Genomic DNA, 26,410 nt, shown 5'->3' on the forward strand with positions numbered 1-26,410 from the left:
GGTGTTCTGTAACACTTAAAAATGCTTGTACTTTTAGAATTGATGTCGATCTCTTTAGAGCATTGGCATTACTTCGGTGTCGATTTCGGTGCGATTGGAGTGACAATAACGTGACAGGCATGATTGATCGCTGAGTAATTTGAACTTCGTCATCGGAGCTAGAATAGTCACTTTCCGAACTTGAGTCGCTGTAACTTTCTGACGATGTCAGTCTTGGATCATCGATTGCTCGTGCAGGTTTGGAGTTATACCGATTATCTTCACCATTATGATTTTCAGTCGAGCGCTGAGGTTTGCGTACCGCGTACGCGTAGGCCCCTACTCTACTTCACGTAGAAGAGCTTGGTTATAAGTGACCTCGCTTTGAACCCGCTGTGACTAGCAAGTTTGATACGTCACTTCCGGTTTCCGTGTGTTCAGCTTGTGGCCACTGTGCTAATACGCGCAAGTGAAAGTGAATGAAACCAACTCTATTTGTTTATTTTTCACTAAATAACGACCTGATTACCTAAGAAAATCTGGGTAAATTTCCCCTTTAACACCCACTCCAGTGACACTGCAGTCAGCGACCCTCTCCATCACCAATCAGGCATGTAATGGTCTCAACTGAACCACAATCAAGGTCTGCCTAGCAGCTATAATTCGTCCGCACATGGAAATGGGCTATGAAGATGACATCAGCAACAACATACTGAACATACAATCTAGGGCATACACCGGAGTTTAGGGGACCAAAAATCCACCAGACTACCCTTTACTATTCAAATACTTATAAGACTAAAAGGAAGCCAAGCAATCACACACATCCTTATATAACCATGATAAGCTAATGCTATGGTCAGCCTTTACCATGGCATTTTTCATTTTCCTCAGTGTAAGCGAATTCACAGCACCTGGGAGCCACAGCTTCGACAAAGCTCACACACTTCTCGCTTATGATGTGAAGATATCTGAAGACCTAGAAATCTCACTCAAGACAACAAAGACTGACCCATACTGTCAAGAACAGCAGCTCAGGATTGCACCCACAAAAACAGGGATTTGTGCCATGCGGGCTCATGCAAAATATGGAAAATCCCATGCAGCCGTAGCAGAGATGCCAGTCTTCCAATTTAACAATGGAGAGTGGCTCATGCACCACACCCTGACTATCGATCCACCTTTGCAACCTGCTTAGCAGAGCTGGTATAGACAATGCACATCACTTTGCCATCCAAAGTTTCCGGATTAGCACTACTACTACAGCTGCAGATACCAACCTTCCAGCATAGCTCATCAAGATGCTAGGAAGATAGAGAAGCCATGCCTACCAGGTATACGTATCAACGCCAACTGCAACCATGTAGCCGTTCCTTCAATATTGGTTGGATTTGGCGTGCATCAGGACACTAACATTGATGTACCCTCGATCACTGTAAGCTTCTGGCACTCATTTGTTTCTCCCATTTACTTTACGCTGCTCACGTCCTTTCATTTGTTAGAGCTACTATTTCACGTTTGCATTGTTTGGCCATTCTATTTCATTTACTTGGCACTCTTGAAATTATAATGGTTCTTTCTTTTGTTTACATTACAGTTAGCATAGGACGAATGTATTCCGATCTTGCGTCGGTTTGTAGTCGGAGACATGAACAATGAACTTGTGAAGACTTCTTGTGTACATTTTTGACACCGATTCGAAACATTATAATATTGTAAAATCTATTTGCATAGTTCACATGGATCATGTTGCTTTTATTTCCTTCCGTACTTGGTAATTAACAGCTGGCCTCCTTCCATCATTCACAGGTCCTTGCATAGCATGTCTCGGATCATGCGTTGCTATACCAATATGGGGGTAATCATGAGCCTGCTTGGTCTATCGTACCATGCGGTCAGTCATGTGACTTGAGTCAGTAAATTGAGGTCCTCCTCATGTGCCAGGCTGCTTGTGACAAAACTCACTGTGTTGGCAGCTTCACTCCGACACCACATCACCTTTCTTCAATGCCATTCAAATAGCCCGATTGGCACTGCAGAGGAGGTACACTATAACATATGTGTTTGCCCACTCTTCATGAAGCAGTAGGGTTAAGGCACCAAAGGAAAGATTATCATCATCATTAAAATATCTGGTGAAGATTCTTTGTCATCAAATCTTTCCATCGGGTGCGATGAGTCTGCTTGACACCCAAGCCACTCTCCTAGCTGCAACCACTCAATCTTTGGACTATCCAGGCATGGTACAACCAAACATATTACAGAGGTAACATCTTTATGAAGTCCATCAGTGTTACTGATGCTGTTCTACACAGAGGAGGTCCAAATGCAATCAATTTGAAACTGGAAGCTGGATTTCTTTGTTAAATGAATGTAAATTAAAGGGACAAATTCGCCCATTTTTCATGAATTTTGTTTGATGCAAGATACTTCTTATATTGTTTGACATGTTGAAAGATACTGAATAAACGGGTGACCATGTATATATTCGAACCCGGTTTTAGACAAATGAAATGAAACCATCGCGAATATGAATTAATGGTCATGACCATTAATTCATATTCGAGATAAAACCAGGCGCGTCAAATATATGCATGGTCACCCATTCATTTAGTATCTTTCAACATGTCAAACAATATAAATAGTATCCGGTATCAAACAAAATTCATGAAAAATGGCCGACTTTGTCCCTTTAATATGGTACCCTTGAATATACGTACCATAATGCCATACAAATAGCTCTTAAGTTTCACTTTGTCTTGTGTTTGTCATTTCTTGTTTACCTCCCACATTTTCACCATGCAGTCCTCTGATCACCAAATCAACATATAATAGCAAACTTTCGGTAGGGTAGGATGAACTGCCACTTGACCTGTGATAACACCAATTGGCTCCTATCTCAGTACAAGTTACTAGCGCTATAGTAGCATGAGATACTTATACCGGTATAGTTTGGCTGACATACTCCCTTCTCCCTGGCCTTCAAGGCAACTGAAATATCTTGATCACCTCTTAGTTGACAGACACTCCCCAAGTCTCTCCCAGGTGAATATTCACTTGCAATAACCTCTTTCTTTGAAACCCTCCTTACTCTAGAACATGACACAGAAACTCAAGTGCAAGGAAATTCAAGATGTGTACTCCCGTTGTACGCAGTTCATGTATCATGACAGCTAGGTTGCATTCTCTGGTTGGTTTTCAAAATAATGTCTCATCAGCTTTTCTATATCACATATCAGAATTTGATAACGAATCTGAGAACATTGATGATTTTTTTGAATATTTGACCCTAAATCGCCAAAAAGTACAGCTTTGGCGATTTTTTCAGGATTTGTACAAAACTGATATAGATCCTCGCATTCAACATTCATATCAAATTTCAAAGACATATGACAAGGGGTTTCAGATTTCAAAAAAAGGAAAAAAGCCTCAATAATACAAATATCCTAATTAAAGCATGATTTGATCAAGCCTTACTGAAGTCAGTCCAAGGAACCCCAATACCAACTTTCAAACCAATCAGACAAGCAGTTTCAGAGAAGGAGATTTTGTGGACCAAAAAACGAAAAATCCCCCCAAAATTCAAATATGCAAATTTCTTTACAATTTGAACAAACCTGACAAAGATTACCCATAGCAACCTGCATACCAAATTGCAAACCAATCAGATAAGCGGTTTCAGAGATGAGATTTTTGGCCAAAACACACAAAAATTGCCTGAAAAATACAAATACGTAAATTCAATCGTGATTTGAACGAAAACTGACTTAGGTCACTGCTAGCACAATTTTCAAAGCAACCTTCAAAGCAACCTTCAGAGAAGATTTTTTTACCCAAACTGGGAAAAATTGCCCCAAAAATGCAAATATGCAAATTCTGCCACAGTTTGAACAACTTTGACTTAGGTCACCCCTAAGAACCTTAATACTAAAAGTTCAAAGCAATGGAACTAGTGGGCTGTGTTCGATTATGTTCCTTGGGGAGCCCTAAGTGACGTCATGATGTTGTGATGGGGCTACCAGAGGAAGTGGGAAAATCGAACGTTACCAAGGGAACAAAATGGCAGACGACAACAGCAATACACACAGAAATCAAAGATTTTGCCACAAATTAGCTATTTTTGCCTGTTTATTTTCAACAACTCTACAATGTCACGTCAGCTATTTTGATTAACTGTACCAACCAATAGGGCTATTTTCTCCATGAGCACTATAGTGTTGTCTGTTTGTCGTCCGCCATGTTTGTTATGCAGTGCCCCACACTTCCCCGACTCGACGAGCAGGGGCAGTGAAATCTACCCCGAGGTAGCCCAACAATAATGTCACACAATATTCAAACAGAAACTGGGATGCCCCAGGCCGCCCAAGGGCACCTTGAGGAAGATAATCGAACGCACCCGTGGTTTCTGAGAAGAAGATGATTGCTGACAAGCAGCAGATGACAGACAGCAGACGACAGATGACAATGGACAATCTACCTATCTGATAAGCTCCGCATCATTGAGAGTGGGGCTAAAAATGTTGAATGCTAAAACATAAAAGTTGTGTTCACTCCACCTGATGAAGGCATGTTCTAAATCATGTCAAAATTAAATATATATTGCTTTAATAATCATCAGTACGTGTTCAGAATCATGTTTAGTCAACCTTTGGTATGATGCCAACATATAAATATTATTGCAAGTGAGGCTGCATGGCAATACATCTTGATACAGAGTAGAGGAATAAGCATAAATTCACAATGGCAACTTTTATTTAACTTACAAGAAAAGGAGTGTGCAAATATGATGGGTCTTCGTCTTTTTAATACTTAACTTGGAAGCAGATGAAAACAGCACTTTGTATTTAGCCTGTTTGTAGTTTAAGGTTCAGAATGTTTTATTTAGCCTTCACAATCAGCCATGCGCTGTTTTAGGGGCCATGGATAATTATAGCACACGCAGAGTAAATGCAATTTCTGTTTTTTTTGGGGGGGGGGGGGTTGCTGTATTATGATTACGGGCATGCGCAAAAATCACACTACATGATTTTATAACGCAATATCTTGCTACATGTTTTATGTTTCGCAAAATATCACGCTCTATTATTTGGCGCGTACCAGGCCAGTGCAATGCGACACTGGCGCTACACCAGCATTCTTTTGACATACATGAGGTTCAGTGCACATGTAACAATGTACTGTTTTTTTTTTGTTTTGTTTTTTTTTTCAATCTGATGGTTGCGTCATTGTCGAGTTGGCAGAAACTGTGTCAAAAAAGGAAAGAGTTGCAGTCATGTGATTCGTCAGATTACAAAGATTCTGTGTGTTACTGCATTGTTACAATTTGTTGCAATTTCATAGCGATGTAATTACTGATTGTAGGTATGCTGATACAGGATGAGGCTTGGTTGGATTTTCGCACGTCCAAACTTACGTCTAGGGGAGGGGGAAGGGGTTGAGGCCAAACACAATTAGTTGTGTGTACCGTGTGCGTGCTGTAATTATCCACAGCCCCTTAGGCTATATTGTAGACTGTTACCTCTTCTTAAAATGACACTTTAGTTATTCTTTCTTTTGTGTTAACTGCCGGGTGCTAAATCAAGACTTATAAGATTTGTGCCCATTATCTGGAAGGAATTGTGTCATCTCCGATGACTCGTTAAATATTATTGTGACCAGCTGTGAATAGCAGTGATTTTATAATAAGGGGTGATCATATCTGAGCATATGGAATACTTTAAGGCCGGTGGCCTATTGTATCTGAACAAATTTATTATTATTATTAGTTTGCTTTACTCTAATTTACTGTCAGCAGCAATCAAGAATGCACAGCTGAAATATTTCAGTCATGAAGGATAAGAATCTTTATTTGTTACAATTTAGCCCCATTGAATAGGCAGTGCCTTTTCAGACAAGGGAACCTTCATAATTAGAATCCCTTTTGGTTGTGATTCTGTCATAGTTGTTGACTGAGGAAGTAAACCAGTCGATTGAGAGAAATTGCTTGTATAAAGTTAATGTATTTTGATGTATATCATATGAATGACAACACTGTTGTGTGTGCAAACACATTTTGCATTTTAAGTCAGTGTACATTTTATATACTGCAGTAAGAGCATAATATTATATCACGATATCGAATTTTTATAAGATTTCATTACAAACGCCTGCATTATGTCATAGATTCATGTAAATGGTGAAAGGTCTACACTTACTTGATTTTTGGTACAGTTGACCAGTATTTTAGTAAGTTTTAAGAAGTCAAACAACACAAAGTACTATTCATATATAAAAAATAATGAAAAAAAAACTCAAAATGGAGCGACTTTGTCCCTTTTACTTTCCTTCTATCATCAGCTGATCAGGCGAAAGAAAACGCAAGGTCACTGTAGATTCAACTGCTGTCACGTCAGAAATTAAATTACAACAAGTGCTATAATAGAAATATTAGCCATGGAAGGATGAAGCTGGATCTTTTCTAATGACACTGTGATTCTTTGACATTGTCCTTTCTCTTTAAAATGTCGATGTCACTTTTACATTTTCTTCAACCTGGTACCGCACACATTGCATAGGTTTATTTTGATTTTCACTTGCAAGAGGTCCATATATCTTTCTTTCATGCAATGAAATGAAATGAATTTTGTGTGGAATACATGGCGAGACACCAGTGAATCGATAGTGCTTTGACCCTAGTCATGTGATCTGGGTCCCCGGTAAACCGGTTTGTTGATTGAGTGATTCGTACCAAAATGGGGTTCCTTCATCAGTCGCTCTCTTGTTTTGTATCCCCTCCGCTTGGTTGTGTGATGAAGTCATCTTCGTTGTCGTGGAGGAGAAGCCAGATTCGTTATTGAGAGAGTTCAAAGAGTTAGCTACTCTATTGACTGACTATAGTGAGTGATCCGGTGTGTGGTGTCATATTATGATTAACATGACCAAGCATCGACCGGAGTTTCTAGACGCTTATAAGGATTTTTGTTTTAGGGCATATTTTAAGCGTTGCTAGTGCTCGTTATGTTAACAGTAAATGTTGTACTAATCATTGGTCATTGTTCGGCGTGCGGTGTCGCTTTAATTTTCATGTATTTCACAAAATCTGCGCACCGGTCTCTCTCGCTTAATCCTGACAGATTATGATCAGGAAACAAGTCTTTCAAAGAACATGCTATCTCGCGGTGTGTTTTACCTTCAAAAACAACCATTTGCCGCATAAACTCTTCAGAGACTAAGGAAGACAACTCCATTTTAAATTTACCGCAGTTCTTGCGTTGACGGAAGCCGTAAATCTCGCACGCATCGCTGCTTGCCCACTGGCCGGTAGAGGGCCAGGAACAGCAAAGAAATTGAAAATATAGCTGCAAAGCAGCAACCACCGGGTTTCGAGACATCTCGGTCAACAGGGGCAATAGAGAAATACATATGCAAAAAGATGGGAGGCTATGGTAGTATTTGTGAAATCGAGGTCAAAAGTAGTCGAGGTGATGTGACATTTTGTTAAAAGAATTCAATATCATAGTTATCCCTTTATACCAAAAATCAGACCTCTAGCTCTATCACCTTAGCCTAGAATTAGATATGTGCATAATTAATGAGGTCTTGTCATGTGACATATTGACAATTGATTTCTATCCCATAGTATCCCTGTGTACCAAAATTCGGATCTCTAGCCCATTGGTTAGCCTAGAATTAGATATGCGCATAATTAATGAGGTCTGGTCACGTGACATATTGACAATAGATTTCTATCCCAAAGTAGTCCCTGTGTACCAAAATTCGGATCTCTAGTCCTATTGGTTAGCCTAGAATTAGATATGCGCATAAAATTAATGAGGTCTGGTCACGTGACATATTTGCAATAGATTTCTATCCCATAGTAGTCCCTGTGTTCCAAAATCGGATCTCTAGCCCTATTGGTTAGCCTAGAATTAGATATGCGCATAATTAATGAGGTCTGGTCACGTGACATATTTGCAATAGATTTCTATCCCATAGTAGTCCCTGTGTACCAAATTCGGATCTCTAGCCCTATTGGTTAGCCTAGAATTAGATATGCGCATAATTAATGAGGTCTGGTCACGTGACATATTTGCAATAGATTTCTATCCCATAGTAGTCCCTGTGGTACCAAAATTCGGATCTCTAGCCCTATTGGTTAGCCTAGAATTAGATATGCGCATAATTAATGAGGTCTGGTCACGTGACATATTTGCAATAGATTTCTATCCCATAGTAGTCCTGTGTACCAAAATTCGGATCTCTAGCCCTATTGGTTAGCCTAGAATTAGATATGTACATAATTAATGAGGTCAAGGTCACGTGGCCTGACCCAAAATATTTCGGTGAACATTAACAGCCAATGATCGTCTATGTCGAAAAAGAACCAGACTCCTAGCTCTATTGGCTAGCCTATAATGGGCATTTGTAAATCTATAGGGGAGGTCAAAGGTCACTGAAAAATGTGAAAAATAATACTTTAAAAATCTTCTTCTCAAAATCGGCAGGCCTATGACCTTGAAATTTGGCATGAAGGAGCCTAGCCCTATGGTCTACAAAAATATCTGACAGAATTTTGATTGGTTTATTTTTATGCAAATTAAGCCAAGTTGAAAGTTTAATTTCAATATGACTGCCAGGTCACGTGACCCATTGTTATGGTCATGTGATCAAAAAATTACTTGTGAGGAGTTTTACCTATGTGCCAAATTTGAAGTCTCTAGGTGCAACAGTGTTTGCGTGGCAGTTGCATTTAGAGGACGGAAGAAGAAGAAGAAGAAAAAGAATAATAAGAAGAATAATAATAATAAATATAGCTGCAAGCAGCGATGACCGGGTTTCGACACAAGTGGCGGCATGAGAGCAAAAGCAAATTAGATTATGCACATAATTAATTAAGTACAGGATGTGGTGTCATATGGTCTCCCATCATACCAAATATGAAGGGTCTAGCACATGTGGTTACTTACTTATGGCCATATACGTATATTTAAGGTCAAAGGTCATCGAGGTCATATGACATTTTGTCAAAAAAATTGTATTGCTAAGTTATCCCTGAATACCAAAAATCAGACCTCTAGCTCTATTGGCTGTCTCAGAATTAGATATGCGCATAATTAATGAGGTAGAGGATGTGATGTCATAAGGTCTCCCATCATACCAAATATGAAGGGTGTACCACTTGTGGTTATTGAGTTATGGACATATACGTATACTCAAGGTCAAAGGTCATCGGGGTCACATGACATTTTGTCAAAAAAATTGTATTGCTAAGTTATCCCTATATACCAAAAATCAGACCTCTAGCTCTATTGGCTGGCTCAGAATTAGATATGCGCATAATTAATGAGGTACAGGATGTGGTGTCATAAGGTCTCCCATCATACCAAATATGAAGGGTGTAGCACTTGTGGTTACTGAGTTATGGACATATAATCACATTTAAGGTCAAAGGTCATCGAGGTCACATGACATTTTGTCAAAAAAATTGTATTGCTAAGTTATCCCTATATACCAAAAATCAGACCTCTAGCTCTATTGGCTGGCTCAGAATTAGATATGCGCATAATTAATGAGGTACAGGATATGATGTCATAAGGTCTCCCATCATACCAAATATGAAGGGTGTAGCACTTGTGGTTACTGAGTTATGGACATATAATCACATTTAAGGTCAAAGGTCATCGAGATCACATGATATTTTGTCAAAAAAATTGTAATGCTAAGTTATCCCTATATACCAAAAATCAGACCTCTTGCTCTATTGGCTGGCTCAGAATTAGATATGCGCATAATTAATGAAGTACAGGATGTGGTGTCATAAGGTCTCCCATCATACGAAATATGAAGGGTGTAGCATCTTGGGGTTACTTAGTTATGGCCATATATGTATATTTGAGGTCAAAGGTTATCAGGGTCACATGACACTTTGTCAAAAAAATTGTATTGCTTAGTTATCCCTATATACCAAAAATCAGATCTCTAGCTCTATTGGCTGGCTGAGAATAAGATATGCGCATAATTAATGAGGTACAGGATGTGATGTCATAAGGTCTGCCATCATACCAAATATGAAGGGTGTACCACTTTTGGTTACTGATTTATGGTCATATACGTATATTCAAGGTCAAAGGTCATCGAGGTCACATGACATTTTGTCAAAAAAATTGTAATGCTAAGTTATCCCTATATACCAAAAATCAGACCTCTAGCTCTATTGGCTGCTCAGAATCAGATATGCGCATAATTAATGAGGTCTGGTCACGTGACATATTTGCAATAGATTTCTATCCCATAGTAGTCCCTGTGTACCAAAATTCGGATCTCTAGCCCTATTGGTTAGCCTAGAATTAGATATGCGCATAATTAATGAGGTCTGGTCACGTGACATATTTGCAATAGATTTCTATCCCATAGTAGTCCCTGTGTACCAAAATTCGGATCTCTAGCCCTATTGGTTAGCCTAGAATTAGATATGCGCATAATTAATGAGGTCTGGTCATGTGACATATTTGCAATAGATTTCTATCCCATAGTAGTCCCAGTGTACGAAAATTTGGAACTCTAGCCCTATTGGTTAGCCTAGAATTAGATATGCGCATAATTAATGAGGTCTGGTCACGTGACATATTTGCAATAGATTTCTATCCCATAGTAGTCCCTTTGTACCAAAATTCGGATCTCTAGCCGTATTGGTTAGCCTAGAATAGATATGCGCATAATTAATGAGGTCAAGGTCACGTGACCTGACCCAAAATATTTCGGTGAACATTAACAGCCAATGATCGTCTATGTCGAAAAAGAACCAGACTCCTAGCTCTATTGGCTAGCCTATAATGGGCATTTGTAAATCTATAGGGGAGGTCAAAGGTCACTGAAAAATATGAAAAATAATACTTTAAAAATCTTCTTCTCAAAATCGGCAACACCTGTGACCTTGATATTTGGCATGAAGGAGCCTAACCCTATGGTCTACAAAAATTTAGGACAGAATTTTGATTGGTTAATTTTTATGCAAATGAAGTCAATTTTAAAGTTTATTTTCAAAATGGCCGAAAGGTCACGTGACCTTTTGTTATGGTCATGTGACCAAAAAATTACTTTTGCTGAGTTGTACCTGTGTACCAAATATGAAGTCTCTAGGTGCAACGGTGTTCGCGTGGTAGTTGCAAAAGAAAGGCGGAAGAAGAAGAAGAAGAAGAAAGAATAATAATAAATATAGCTGCAAGCAGCGATGACCGGGTTTCGACACAAGTAGCAGCATTAAGAGCAAAAGAAAAATTAGATTGTGCGCATAATTAATGAAGTACAGGATGCAGTGTCATTAGGTCTCCCATCATACCACATATGAAGTCTGTAGCACTTGTGGTTATCAAGTTGTGGACATATAGGTATATTTAAGGTCAAAGGTCATCGAGGTCACATGACATTTTGTCAAAAAATTTTTATTGCTAAGCTATCCCTATATACCAAAAATCAGACCTCTAGCTCTATTGGCTGGCTCAGAATTAGATATTGCGCATAATTAATTAGGTACAGGATGTGGTGTCATAAGGTCTCCCATCATACCAAATATGAAGGGTCTAGCACTTGGGGTTACTTAGTTATGCCCATATATGTATATATAAGGTCAAAGGTCATGAAGGTCACATGACTTTTTGTCAAAAAAATTGTACTGCTAAGTTTCCGTATACACCAAAAATCAGACCTCTATCTCTATTGGCTGGCTCAGAATTAGATATGCGCATAATTAATGAGGTACAGGATGTGATGTCATAAGGTCTCCCATCATACCAAATATGAAGGGTGTAGCACTTGTGGTTACTGAGTTATGGACATATACGTATATTCAAGGTCAAAGGTCATCGAGGTCACATGACATTTTGTCAAAAAAATTGTAATGCTAAGTTATCCCTATATACCAAAAATCAGACCTCTAGCTCTATTGGCTGGCTCAGAATAAGATATGCGCATAATTAATGAGGTCTGGTCACGTGACATATTTGCAATAGATTTCTATCCCATAGTAGTCCCTGTGTACCAAAATTCGGATCTCTAGCCCTATTGGTTAGCCTAGAATTAGATATGCACATAATTAATGAGGTCTGGTCACGTGACATATTTGCAATAGATTTCTATCCCATAGTAGTCCCTGTGTACCAAAATTCGAATCTCTAGTCCTATTGGTTAGCCTAGAATTAGATATGCGCATAATTAATGAGGTCTGGTCACGTGACATATTTGCAATAGATTTCTATCCCATAGTAGTCCCTGTGTACCAAAATTCGGATCTCTAGCCCTATTGGTTAGCCTAGAATTAGATATGCGCATAATTAATGAGGTCTGGTCACGTGACATATTTGCAATAGATTTCTATCCCATAGTAGTCCCTGTGTACCAAAATTCGGATCTCTAGCCCTATTTGTTAGCCTAGAATTAGATATGCGCATAATTAATGAGGTCTGGTCATGTGACATATTTGCAATAGATTTCTATCCCATAGTAGTCCCTGTGTACCAAAATTCGGATCTCTAGCCCTATTGGTTAGCCTAGAATTAGATATGCGCATAATTAATGAGGTCAAGGTCACGTGACCTGACCCAAAATATTTCGGTGAACATTAACAGCCAATGATCGTCTATGTCGAAAAAGAACCAGACTCCTAGCTCTATTGGCTAGCCTATCATAGGCATTTGTAAATCTATAGGGGAGGTCAAAGGTCACTGAAAAATATGAAAATAATACTTTAAAAATCTTCTTCTCAAATCGGCAAGACCTGTGACCTTGATATTTGGCATGAAGGGGCCTAACCCTATGGTCTACAAAAATTTAGGACAGAATTTTGATTGGTTAATTTTTATGCAAATGAGGTCAATTTTAAAGTTTATTTTCAAAATGGCCGAAAGGTCACGTGACCTTTTGTTATGGTCATGTGACCAAAAAATTACTTTTGGTGAGTTGTACCTGTGTACCAAATATGAAGTCTCTAGGTGCAACGGTGTTCGCGTGGTAGCTGCAAAAGCTCGTCGTAAGAAGAATAATAATAATAAATATAGCTGCAAGCAGCGATGACCGGGTTTCGACACAAGTAGCAGCATTAAGAGCAAAAGAAAAATTAGATTGTGCGCATAATTAATGAAGTACAGGATGCAGTGCCATTAGGTCTCCCATCATACCACATATGAAGTCTGTAAAACTTGTGGTTATCAAATTGCAGACATATAGGTATATTTAAGGTCAAAGGTCATCGAGGTCACATGACATTTTGTCCAAAAATTTTTATTGCTAAGCTATCCCTATATACCAAAAATCAGACCTCTAGCTCTATTGGCTGGCTCAGAATTAGATATGCACATAATTAATGAGGTACAGGATTTGATGTCATAAGGTCTTCCATCATACCAAATATGAAGGGTGTAGCACTTGTGGTTACTGAGTTATGGACATATACGTATATTCAAGGTCAAAGGTCATCGAGGTCACATGACATTTTGTCAAAAAAATTGTATTGCTAAGCTATCCCTATATACCAAAAATCAGACCTCTAGCTCTATTGGCTGGCTCAGAATTAGATATGCACATAATTAATGAGGTACAGGATGTGATGTCATAAGGTCTCCCATCATACCAAATATGAAGGGTGTAGCACTTGTGGTTACTGAGTTATGGACATATACGTATATTCAAGGTCAAAGGTAATCGAGGTCACATGACATTTTGTCAAAAAAATTGTAATGCTAAGTTATCCCTATATACCAAAAATCAGACCTCTAGCTCTATTGGCTGGCTCAGAATTAGATATGCGCATAATTAATGAGGTCTAGTCAAGTGACATATTTGCAATAGATTTCTATCCCATAGTAGTCCCTCTGTACCAAAATTGGATCTCTAGCCCTATTGGTTAGCCTAGAATTAATATGCGCATAATTAATGAGGTCTGGTCATGTGACATATTTGCAATAGATTTCTATCCCATAGCAGTTCCTGTGTACCAAAATTCGGATCTCTAGCCCTATTGGTTAGCCTAGAATTAGATATGCGCATAATTAATGAGGTCTGGTCACGTGACATATTTGCAATCGATTTCTATCCTATAGTAGTCCCTCTGTACCAAAATTTGGATCTCTAGCCCTATTGGTTAGCCTAGAATTAGATATGTGCATAATTAATGAGGTCTGGTCACGTGACATATTTGCAATAGATTTCTATCCCATAGTAGTCCCTGTGTACCAAAATTCGGATCTCTAGCCCTATTGGTTAGCCTACAATTAGATATGCGCATAATTAATGAGGTCAAGGTCACGTGACCTGACCCAAAATATTTCGGTGAACATAAACAGCCAATGATCGTCTACGTTGAAAAAGAACCAGACTCCTAGCTCTATTGGCTAGCCTATAATGGGCATTTGTAAATCTATAGGAAGGTCAAAGGTCACTGAAAATATGAAAAATAATACTTTAAAAATCTTCTTCTCAAAATCGGCAAGACCTGTGACCTTGATATTTGGCATGAAGGGGCCTAACCCTATGGTCTACAAAAATTTAGGACAGAATTTTGATTGGTTAATTTTTATGCAAATGAGGTCAATTTTAAAGTTTATTTTCAAAATGGCCGAAAGGTCACGTGACCTTTTGTTATGGTCATGTGACCAAAAAATTACTTTTGCTGAGTTGTACCTGTGTACCAAATATGAAGTCTCTAGGTGCAACAGTGTTCGCGTGGTAGTTGCAAAAGAAAGGCGGAAGAAGAAGAAGAAGAAGAAGAAGAATAATAAATATAGCTGCAAGCAGCGATGACCGGGTTTCGACACAAGTAGCAGCATTAAGAGCAAAAGAAAAATTAAATTGTGCGCATAATTAATGAAGTACAGGATGCAGTGTCATTAGGTCTCCCATCATACCACATATGAATTCTGTAGCACTTGTGGTTATCAAGTTGTGGACATATAGGTATATTCAAGGTCAAAGGTCATCGAGGTCACATGACATTTTGTCAAAATTTTTTAATTGCTAAGCTATCCCAATATACCAAAAATCAGACCTCTAGCCCTATAGACTGGCTCAGAATTAGATATGCGCATAATTAATTAGGTACAGGATGTGGTGTCATAAGGTCTCCCATCATACCAAATATGAAGGGTCTAGCACTTGGGGTTACTTAGTTATGCCCATATATGTATATATAAGGTCAAAGGTCATGAAGGTCACATGACATTTTGTCAAAAAAATTGTATTGCTAAGTTATCCCTATATACCAAAAATCAGACCTCTAGCTCTATTGGCTGGCTCAGAATTAGATATGCGTATAATTAATGAGGTCTGGTCACATGACATATTTGCAACAGATTTCTATCCCATAGTAGTCCCTGTGTACCAAATTCCGATCTCTAGCCCTATTGGTAAGCCTAGAATTAGATATGCGCATAATTAATGAGGCCTGGTCACGTGACATATTAGCAATAGATTTCTATCCCATAGTAGTCCCTGTGTACCAAAATTTGGATCGCTAGCCCTATTGGTTAGCTAGAATTAGATATGCGCATAATTAATGAGGTCTGGTCACGTGACATATTTGCAATAGATTTCTATTCCATAGTAGTCCCTGTGTACCAAAATTCGGATCTCTAGCCCTATTGGTTAGCCTAGAATTAGATATGCGCATAATTAATGAGGTCTGGTCACGTGACATATTTGCAATAGATTTCTATCCCATAGTAGTCCCTATGTACCAAAATTGGATCTCTAGCCCTATTGTTTGCCTAGAATTAGATATGCGCATAATTAATGAGGTCTGGTCACGTGACATATTTGCAATAGATTTCTATCCCATAGTAGTCCCTGTGTACCAAAATTCGGATCCTAGCCCTATTGGTTAGCCTAGAATTAGATATGCGCATAATTAATGAGGTCTGGTCACGTGACATATTTGCAATAGATTTCTATCCCATAGTAGTCCCTGTGTACCAAAATTCGGATCTCTAGCCCTATTGGTTAGCCTGGAATTAGATATGCGCATAATTAATGAGGTCTGGTCACGTGACATATTTGCAATAGATTTCTATCCCATAGTAGTCCCTGTGTACCAAAATTCGGATCTCTAGCCCTATTGGTTAGCCTACAATTAGATATGCGCATAATTAATGAGGTCAAGGTCACGTGACCTGACCCAAAATATTTCGGTGAACATAAACAGCCAATGATCGTCTACGTTGAAAAAGAACCAGACTCCTAGCTCTATTGGCTAGCCTATAATGGGCATTTGTAAATCTATAGGGAAGGTCAAAGGTCACTGAAAAATATGGAAAAATAATACTTTAAAAATCTTCTTCTCAAAATCGGCAAGACCTGTAAACTTGATATTTGGCATGAAGCGGGCTAACCCTATGGTCTACAAAAATTTAGGACAGAATTTTGATTGGTTAATTTTAATGCAAATGAGGTCAATTTTAAAGTTTATTTTCAAACTGGCCGAAAGGTCACGTGACCTTTTGTTATGGTCATGTGACCAAAAAATTACTTTTGCTGAGTTGTACCTGTGTACCAAATATGAAGTTTCTAGGTGCAACGGTGTTCGCGTGGTAGTTGCAAAAGAAAGGCGGAAGAAGAAGAAGAAGAAGAAGAAGAAGAATAAATATAGCTGCAAGCAGCGATGACCGGGTTTCGACACAAGTAGCAGCATTAAGAGCAAAAGAAAAATTAAATTGTGCGCATAATTAATGAAGTACAGGATGCAGGGTCATTAGGTCTCCCATCATACCACATATGAATTCTGTAGCACTTGTGGTTATCAAGTTGTGGACATATAGGTTATTCAAGGTCAAAGGTCATCGAGGTCACATGACATTTTGTCAAAAATTTTTAATTGCTAAGCTATCCCTATATACCAAAAATCAGACCTCTAGCCCTATAGACTGGCTCAGAATTAGATATGCGCATAATTAATTAGGTACAGGATGTGGTGTCATAAGGTCTCCCATCATACCAAATATGAAGGGTCTAGCACTTGGGGTTACTTAGTTATGCCCAAATATGTATATATAAGGTCAAAGGTCATGAAGGTCACATGACATTTTGTCAAAAAAATTGTATTGCTAAGTTATCCCTATATACCAAAAATCAGACCTCTAGCTCTATTGGCTGGCTCAGAATTAGATATGCGTATAATTAATGAGGTCTGGTCACATGACATATTTGCAACAGATTTCTATCCCATAGTAGTCCCTGTGTACCAAAATTCCGATCTCTAGCCCTATTGGTAAGCCTAGAATTAGATATGCGCATAATTAATGAGGTCTGGTCACGTGACATATTAGCAATAGATTTCTATCCCATAGTAGTCCCTGTGTACCAAAATTTGGATCGCTAGCCCTATTGGTTAGCCTAGAATTAGATATGCGCATAATTAATGAGGTCTGGTCACGTGACATATTTGCAATAGATTTCTATCCCATAGTAGTCCCTGTGTACCAAAATTCGGATCTCTAGCCCTATTGGTTAGCCTAGAATTAGATATGCGCATAATTAATGAGGTCTGGTCACGTGACATATTTGCAATAGATTTCTATCCCATAGTAGTCCCTATGTACCAAAATTGGGATCTCTAGCCCTATTGGTTTTGCCTAGAATTAGATATGCGCATAATTAATGAGGTCTGGTCACGTGACATATTTGCAATAGATTTCTATCCCATAGTAGTCCCTGTGTACCAAAATTCGGATCCCTAGCCCTATTGGTTAGCCTAGAATTAGATATGCGCATAATTAATGAGGTCTGGTCACGTGACATATTTGCAATAGATTTCTATCCCATAGTAGTCCCTGTGTACCAAAATTTGGATCTCTAGCCCTATTGGTTAGCCTAGAATTAGATATGCGCATAATTAATGAGGTCTGGTCACGTGACATATTGCAATAGATTTCTATCCCATAGTAGTCCCTGTGTACCAAAATTCGGATCTCTAGCCCTATTGGTTAGCCTAGAATTAGATATGCGCATACTTAATGAGGTCAAGGTCACGTGACCTGACCCAAAATATTTTGGTGAACATTAACAGCCAATGATCGTCTATGTCAAAAAAGAACCAGACTCCTAGCTCTATTGGCTAGCCTATAATGGGCATTTGTAAATCCATAGGGGAGGTCAAAGGTCACTGAAAAATAAAATAATACTTTAAAAATCTTCTTCTAAAAATCGGCAACACCTGTGACCTTGATATTTAGCATGAAGGGGCCTAACCCTATGGTCTACAAAAATATAGGACAGAATTTTGATTGGTTAATTTTTATGCAAATGAGGTCAATTTTAAAGTTTATTTTCAAAATGGGCGAAAGGTCACGTGACCTTTTGTTATGGTCATGTGACCAAAAAATTACTTTTGGTGAGTTGTACCTGTGTACCAAATATGAAGTCTCTAGGTGCAACGGTGTTCGCGTGGTAGTTGCAAAAGAAAGGCGGAAGAAGAAGAAGAAGAATAATAATAATAATAAAAAACAGAACGATTACAAGAGGGTTTCGCACCCATGGTGTCGAAACCCTAATAATAATAATAAAAAACAGAACGATTACAAGAGGGTTTCGCACCCATGGTGTCGAAACCCTAAATATAGCTGCAAGCAGCGATGACCGGGTTTCGACACAAGTGGCCGCATTAGAGCAAAAGAAAATTTAGATTGTGCGCATAATTAATGAAGTACACGATGCAGTGTCATAAGGTCTCCCATCATACCACATATGAAGTGTGTAGCACTTGTGGTTACTGAGTTATGGACATATACGTATATTCAAGGTCAAAGGTCATGAAGGTCACATGACATTTTGTCAAAAAAATTGTATTGCTAAGTTATCCCTATATACTAAAAATCAGACCTGTGGTACAAGATATGATATTTTAAGGTCTAATATCCTATCAAATATGTAGAGAATAGCAGTTTTGTCGAAGGAATTGAATGCCATAGTTATCCCTATATTTTTAAAGAGTGGGATATGTGCATTACGTGTTCAATTACAGGTATAATTGTAGCCCCATATTTTTGCCTGTCAATCATAAACCAGACCTGTAATTTACATTGGGTACAACTTAGTTTTGAAAGTGTATGTTTAACTATTGAAATTTCAGTCCAGGCTGACGCGCGCCACCAAGAGGACAGAATGGAAAATGTTTTGGGAATGCATTGCGTTCATTAAAAAAGGCGCCGGGTTCTGAATCAGTTTAGGATTACACGTTTAGTAATCGGGTAACCGAAGCCGATTTTAAAGTTCCAGCATTATTTACACGCTGTTCAGTGAGAAACTGAACATGGTAAACAAGTGTAACGGTAAAGTGTCACTAAATATGCAGGATATTCACGTTATATATTTAAAAATCTTCTGAAGACATGTCTCGAAAAACTGAAAACGAATGGACATCTCTCAGATGACGTTCAAGTCAAGGTGAGTATGTTCACATGTCTATTTTTTACTGCCGATTGATTCGAATTTTAGACCTTAGGAAACTTATGCATGAGGTTTAGACTATGTGTCGATGTGTGTTGGGAGTTCGTACAACACTCGACAATAATTATATAGCGGAAATTTTTGATTCCGAAGGAGATTTTGAAACATTAAAATGGGTTCGTGATCTTCCAATATGGTGTCTTGAGCTTAGTCACATGGCGTTTTCAATTGCGCAATATTCCAAGACAGCAGAAATGGATGGTGAAAAAAATGTGTTCAAAGTAATGCTTCTTTTTTAATGATAGTGAGATTGGCAGGTTTGTATCGTGAAATATATCTGTTTCCTTCTGGGTATTTTACATTCAGTGGTGTCAACAATAAGTCGTGGAAATGTGCCGTATATAAAGTGACGAGTATTTCGTGCTGGCGATTTTTGTGATTGTTCACAAATATAGTACTTTGATTAAGTAATTATTTGACTGTCGACTGAGTGTTGATGTGAAGTGTAGAAGTATATGTGTGTGTGTGTGTGTGTTTAAATATTGAGGGGTTTTATATGTCAGTGCATTGGCAATATGCGATGCCATTTACCAAATATTTCAGGTAAGTAGAGAATGTTTTGTATAACAGCCATTATGGAATGTTAGAAATCATGTAAAGGACAGTGTTGGCTGTTGAAGTTAAGCTGAGAATCGTTGTTATCATAAATCCTAAGTGCTTCCTTGTAAATTCTGCACTGTTAAGAAGACATGGTTGCTTTGCAGCAATTCTTTTACCGTGATGCTGAATTTAAAGGAGATTTTGAAGAGATGTGATACATAAAAGACAAAGAAAGTGACAAATAGTTATACATGTTGATGAATTGTTGTAAGAAGCTGGTGTTGTTTTCATAGTGAGAGTAATAATCAGTAAATGTGATGAATACTGTTGTTGTGAAATTATGTAGGAAAAGATATTTACGCTAAAGCATTCCAGTGTAAAAAGTGATCTTGAATGTACACTTACATAAAGTAACTAGTGTACTGTAGTATTAGGAATGTATGAATGCTAGGGACAACATGGTAGTTTCAATGTGGGTTTTGTATGTAATCAGTAACTGTGTAAGTAAATGTAAAAAATAGCATCAAGGACAATGTTCATTGAGATTATTACTGTGTTATGGAAGGTCCACAGCAATTTTCAAAGCAATCAGACAAGCCAGTGTAGACAAAAATATTGATTGGACAAAAAAGAGCAAACATTTACAAAAAATTCTGGAACTCTGCACATTTCAACAAAATTTGAAAAACCCAATATAAGCTTAAATTTGTTTGTCAACTTGTGTGTGTGATTGATGTTTATAAGATATTATGGTGCTACAAAGTTGTTGAATATGCTATACTATGATTTTTAGCTCCCATAGCCCTATGTATATATGGCAATGGAAGGTATTCTTATAGGCTAGGGAACTGTCTGTATGTATGTATGTCTGTATGTCTGTATGTCTGTATGTGTGTCCCTCAACATCAAAAAATCCAAAACCGCTGCACATTTCATCTTGATATTTGGTGTGTACATGGATGATGGGCTGTAGATGAGATTTTCTTCAAATGAAGTTGTCATTGCCAAAAATATGCAAATTAAGTGAAAAAATGTAAAAACAGTCAAAATTGAAAATCTCAATAACCACTGAGCAGATTACATGAAAAATTAGTATGTAAGTACTTTGGGCTGACCTGAAATAATTGTGGTTTTTTTATTTTTTGATATTGTTGAAAATATGCAAATTAGTGCCAAAAAAGGCATTTTTGGTAAAAAATCTTCTTCTATATAACCGCTGGTCAGACAGCTTTGATATTTGGTATACAGGTCCGTAGGGATAACTCAAAACTGTTGAATGGTTCTGCAATTGTAATTTTTGCTTAAGAAAGCATTCTAACTCAACAACCACCTCATTTAGAATAAAAAGTTTCGTTTCTTTATACAAGTAGCATTATTTTGCTTCACACATGTTGACAGTATGTTACGTTACAGCAATGCGATACATACAATTTCCAACCTGAATACTTCATGTCAATAACTCTTTAATTATACATTCATGGCCAGAAGTCGGGATTTTTTCATTTTAGACATTTTTACATTTTAGTAGTGCATGTTTGACATGTTAGGTCGGAACTAACGTGACCAAAAAAAGCCAAACTTTCAAACCTATTGTGTATCGTGCAGACCCAACATATCCGCACCTATCGTTTCTAAAATGTGTAACGTGTATGTCAGGTCGGAACTAATGTGCCAAAAATGCCAAACGTGCAAACCTATCGTGTATCGTGCAGACCTAACGTTAAAGAACCTATCTAACATGTATAGCATTTTAGGGCGTACAAGTAAGTAGAGTTCTATCATGCCAATTGTGCAAACCTATCGTGTATTGTGCACGCCCAACATGTATGCACCTATCGTGTCTAAAGTGTCTAACGTGTATATCATGACTGTACGATTGACATATGGTACCATTCGACTGATCTGGACATACACAGAAGACATTTTAGACACGTTAGGTCCGTACACGTTGGGTCAGCACGTTACACGATAAGTTTGCACGATTGGCATGATAGATTTTGACTCGTGGACAACCTAAAATGACATACACGTTAGACATTTTAGACACGTTAGCTCCGTAAATCTTAGGTCGGCACCTTATACGATATGTGTCAAGATTCACGTGATGGCCTACAAACACGGTAAGGTCTAACTCTATCATGCCAATCGTGCAAAACTATCTTGTATCGTGCAGACCTAAAGTGTACGGACCTAATGTGTCTAAAATGTGTAACGTGCATGTCATTTTAGGTTCTCAACATGGGTCACAATCTATCATGCCAATCGTGCAAACCTATCGTCTAACGTGTACGGACCTAACGTGTGTAAAATGTGTAACATGTATATCATGACTGTACCATTCAACTTATCTGGAGACCCTAAAATGACATACATGTTCCACATTTTAGACACGTTAGATCCGTACACGGTAGGTATGCATGATACACGATAGGTTTGCATGATTGCCATGATAGCTCTTGACTCATTTTCAGACCCTCATTGGACATACACGTTTGACATTTTAGACACGTTAGCTCTGTCAACGTTAGGTCGGCACGTTATACAATATATCTCATGATTGCCATGATAGAATTCTACTTATCTTGAACCTAAAATGACGTACACTTTTGACGTCTATAGACACAATGTCTAACGTGTATGTCATTTTAGGTTGTCACCATGAGTCAAAATCTAACATGCCAATCGTGCAAACCTATCTTGTATCGTGGAAACCTAACGTGTACGGACCTAACGTGCCTAAAATGTCTAATGTGTATGTCATTTTAGCTTCTACACATGAGTCACAATCTACCATGCCAATTGTGCATACCTATCGTGTATCGTGCAAACCTAACGTGTACGGACCTAACGTGACTAAAATGTCTAACGTGTATATCATTTTCAGTTCTCCACATGAGTCACAATCTACCATGCCAATTGTGCAAACCTATCATGCAAACCTAACGTGTACGGACCTAACGTGTCTAAAATGTCTAATGTGTATATCATTTTCGGTTCTCCACATGAGTCACAATCTACCGTGCCAATCGCGCAAACCTATCGTGTATCGTGCACACCTAACGTGTACGGACCTAACGTGTCTAATATGTCTAACGTGTATGTCATTCTAGGTTATCAACATGAGTCAAAATCTACCATGCCAATCGTGCAAACCTATTGTGTATCGTGAAAACATAACGTGTACGGACCTAACGTGTCTAAAATGTCTAACGTGTATATCATTTTCGGTTGTCCACATGAGTCACAATCTACCATGCCAATCGTGCAAACCTATCGTGTACCGTGAAAACCTAACATGTACGGACCTAACGTGTCTAAAATATCTAATGTGTATGGCATTTTAGGTTCTCAACATGACTCAATTTCTATAATGCCAATCGTGCAAACCTATCGTGTATCGTGCAAACCTAACGTGTACGGACCTAACGTGTCTAAAATGTCTAATGTGTATGTCATTTTAGGTTCTCCACATGACTCCAATTTCTATCATGCCAATCATGCAAACCTATCGTGTATTGTGCAAACCTAATGTGTACAGACCTAACGTGTCTAAAATGTCTAACGTGTATGTCATTTTAGGTTTTCAACATCGGTCGAAATCTACCATGCCAATCATGCTAACCTATCGTGTATCGTGCAAACCTAACGTGTACGGACCTAAAGTGTCTATAATGTCTAACGTCCAGACTTTTACAGTGTTTAGTCATGCACGTTTGTCCTGCACGTTTGGGTTCTATAATGTACAATGGCATACAATTGCCCATAGCACGATAGCTTCAACAATGTGAAACGTGCATTTTTACCAACTACTGGCCATAGCTCTAATTATAGGGGGAAAGTTGTGCTTTACCCCACAAACCTATATATTTTTGGTTGGCTCATAAAATTGTCTCTGCATTATTGTTGCCATGGTAATATTTTAGTCACATGACAGGTCACATGATCAAATATGGTGGCAGCGTATATATCTTCTTTTGATGAAAATATATATTTTTCAAATAGTTTTGTGTACTGTTCTGTATTATTTGCTAAATAAAGAATTAAAACTTAACAGCAATCTCATTTAGAAAAGATTTATTCACACTAGTAATGTTATTGTACGTTATATACAAAGCAATTAACATTCTGTAAGCAAAAGTTTTGAGTTCTGTATTTTTCAGAAAGGTACAATTCATGACTATCAAAGATATGTTCCTTGCACATGTGTCCAACTGTTAAGGCATTTAATAAAAGTTGCACAGCAAATTATTTTACTTTTTTGAGTTGGCATCCTTATCATGTGTCCAGCTGACATGATCAAATATTTCAGAGAAGCAGAGCTGATTTTTTCCTTGTGTAAAATACTTACATACCACCGGTCAGTCAAAACTGAACTGAACTATTACAATCGAGTCCCATGAAACATCAAAATTCTTACATTAGAATGGAGTCCCTGAAACATCAAAATTCTTACATATGTAATACCTTTACAACAATACAACTGACAATGTTAAAGATATTTTCTGTAAAAGTTAAAATTTATATTCAAACTTGTATTTTCATATAAAATCACACTTGTCACTGCTGTTGTCAAATTCTATTTGGTAAATGAGCAACAACAGCAACAACACCACTTTCTTTCCTTGAAGTGTCAATGATATCAATTGAAAGTAACTTTTTGACAATGGGTAATTTACATACACTACTTCAGTTTGTTTGCCAAATCAAACTGATTTTCATGCTAAAATTGGTAAAATTTAATTATACTTTGCACAACAATAAAAAACTCAAGGCTTAGTTTTTATATTTGTAAATAATTATAATGAATGCAAAGGATCTATTGTAAAATATCATTTGATTACTGTACATTTTGTTTGTATTCTAGTGTGTAGTACAAGTTCAGCTGCACTACATGTGAGGCTGATATAACATGCAGTGCATATACAATTCAATGTTAAAAGTACATTCAAAACTGTTACAATATTTGTGCTACCTTTAACATGTAAAATACTAGCAGAAAGGTACTTTATGCAACTTTGGGTAAAGCCGAGCATAGTTAGTTTTTACTTTACATATTAATTGCTAAATCAAGATTTCAGTCTCCCTGCAATATTACTTTTAACACTATCAGCAGCTCATTTACTGTGGAATAAAGTATCAGATGGAAACAATCACATCACAACACTGAAGAAACAGTTCCTGGGGATTTAGTGACAGTACACATCACATGGCTGAAGAAACAGTTTCGGAGAATTTAGTGACTATGCACATCACAAGACTGAATAAACAGTTTCTGAGAATTTAGTGACTATGCACATCACATGACTGAATAAACAGTTTCTGAGAATTTAGTGACAGTACACATCACATGACTGAAGAAACAGTTTCTGAGAATTTAGTGACTGTACACATCACATGACTGAATAAACAGTTTCTGAGAATTTAGTGACAGTACACATCACATGACTGAAGAAACAATTGCTGAGAATTTAGTCAACAGTTAAGCTGAGAATTGTTATCATAAATATTTAGTGTTTCTTTGTAAATTCTGCACTGTTAAGAAGACATGGTTGATTTGCAGCAATTCTTTTACCGTGATGCTGAATTTAAAGGAGATTTTGAAGAGATGTGATACATAAAAGACAAAGAAAGTGACAAATAGTTATACATGTTGATGAATTTTTGCAAGAAGCTGGTGTTGTTTTCATAGAGTAATAATCAGTAAATGTGATGAATACTGTTGTTGTGAAATTATGTAGAAAAAGATATATATGCTAAAGCATTCCAGCGTAAAAAGTGATCTTGAATGTACACTTATCATAAAATAAGTAGTGTACTGTAGTATTAGGAATGTATGAATGCTACGGACAACATGGCAGTTTCAATGTGGCTTTTGTATGTACTCAGTAACTCTGTAAGTTAAAGTAAAAAACAGCATCAAGGACAATGTTCATTGAGATTATTACTGTACTGCGGAAGGTCCACAGCAAGTTTCAAAGCAAACAGACAAGCCAGTGTGGACAACAATATTGAATGGACAAAAAAGAGCAAACATTTACAAAAAATTCTGGAACTGTGCATATTTCAACAAAATTTGAAAAACCCAAAATAAATTTGTTTGTCAACTTGTGTGTCTGATTGATGTTTATAAGATATTATGGTGCTACAAAGTTGTTGAATATGCTATACTATGACTTTTATAGTGAGTGTATGAGTATGTGTAAGAATTGTATGTATAATAGTTGGAATGATGGAGGTGATGTTGTGGTCTGTGTGTGTTGCGTTAACTATGAAAATGAACATTGTACTATATACTGAAATAGACAATTTGATAATTCTGTTCCTCTTTATTTTTTTGCAGTTTTTGGTAACCAAATATTTCTGACGGTAAGTGTTGCTGTCATGTGTTGTTTTGATAAGAGATTACAATGCTTGTACTTTTATT

At 37.6% G+C, this 26,410-nt stretch overlaps 2 protein-coding genes and 1 long non-coding RNA gene across 7 annotated transcripts in view; 2 read left to right on the forward strand and 1 right to left on the reverse strand.

Moving 5' to 3' along the window:
- LOC139142646 (uncharacterized) overlaps positions 1-26,410 on the reverse strand; it is an 86,498-nt gene that overhangs the window by 27,434 nt on the left and 32,654 nt on the right. For 2 of the 3 annotated variants that reach the window (XM_070712694.1, XM_070712693.1), the window contains exon 1: positions 2,700-4,319. The exons of the other annotated variant lie outside the window; for it this stretch is intronic. In XM_070712694.1, the coding sequence (XP_070568795.1) occupies positions 2,700-2,702 (3 nt within the window). In that variant the 5' untranslated portion in view covers positions 2,703-4,319. Of the gene's footprint in view, positions 1-2,699; positions 4,320-26,410 lie in introns of those variants that run through there. 3 annotated transcript variants of the gene reach the window in all.
- The window catches only part of LOC139142650 (uncharacterized), a 111,965-nt gene that overhangs the window by 25,837 nt on the left and 59,718 nt on the right, over positions 1-26,410 (forward strand). The gene's annotated exons all lie outside the window — the stretch shown is intronic.
- Positions 19,309-26,410, forward strand: part of LOC139142644 (uncharacterized) — a 23,369-nt gene continuing 16,267 nt past the window's right edge. The window contains exons 1-2 of one of the 3 annotated variants that reach the window (XM_070712691.1): positions 19,309-19,383; positions 26,327-26,352. The gene's annotated coding sequence lies outside the window, so the exon portion shown is untranslated. Of the gene's footprint in view, positions 19,384-24,728; positions 26,353-26,410 lie in introns of those variants that run through there. The other 2 variants (XM_070712692.1, XM_070712690.1) reach the window with 2 other exon arrangements.

This window comes from Ptychodera flava, chromosome 10 (genome assembly GCF_041260155.1).
Source record: "Ptychodera flava strain L36383 chromosome 10, AS_Pfla_20210202, whole genome shotgun sequence".
NCBI lineage: Eukaryota > Metazoa > Hemichordata > Enteropneusta > Ptychoderidae > Ptychodera > Ptychodera flava.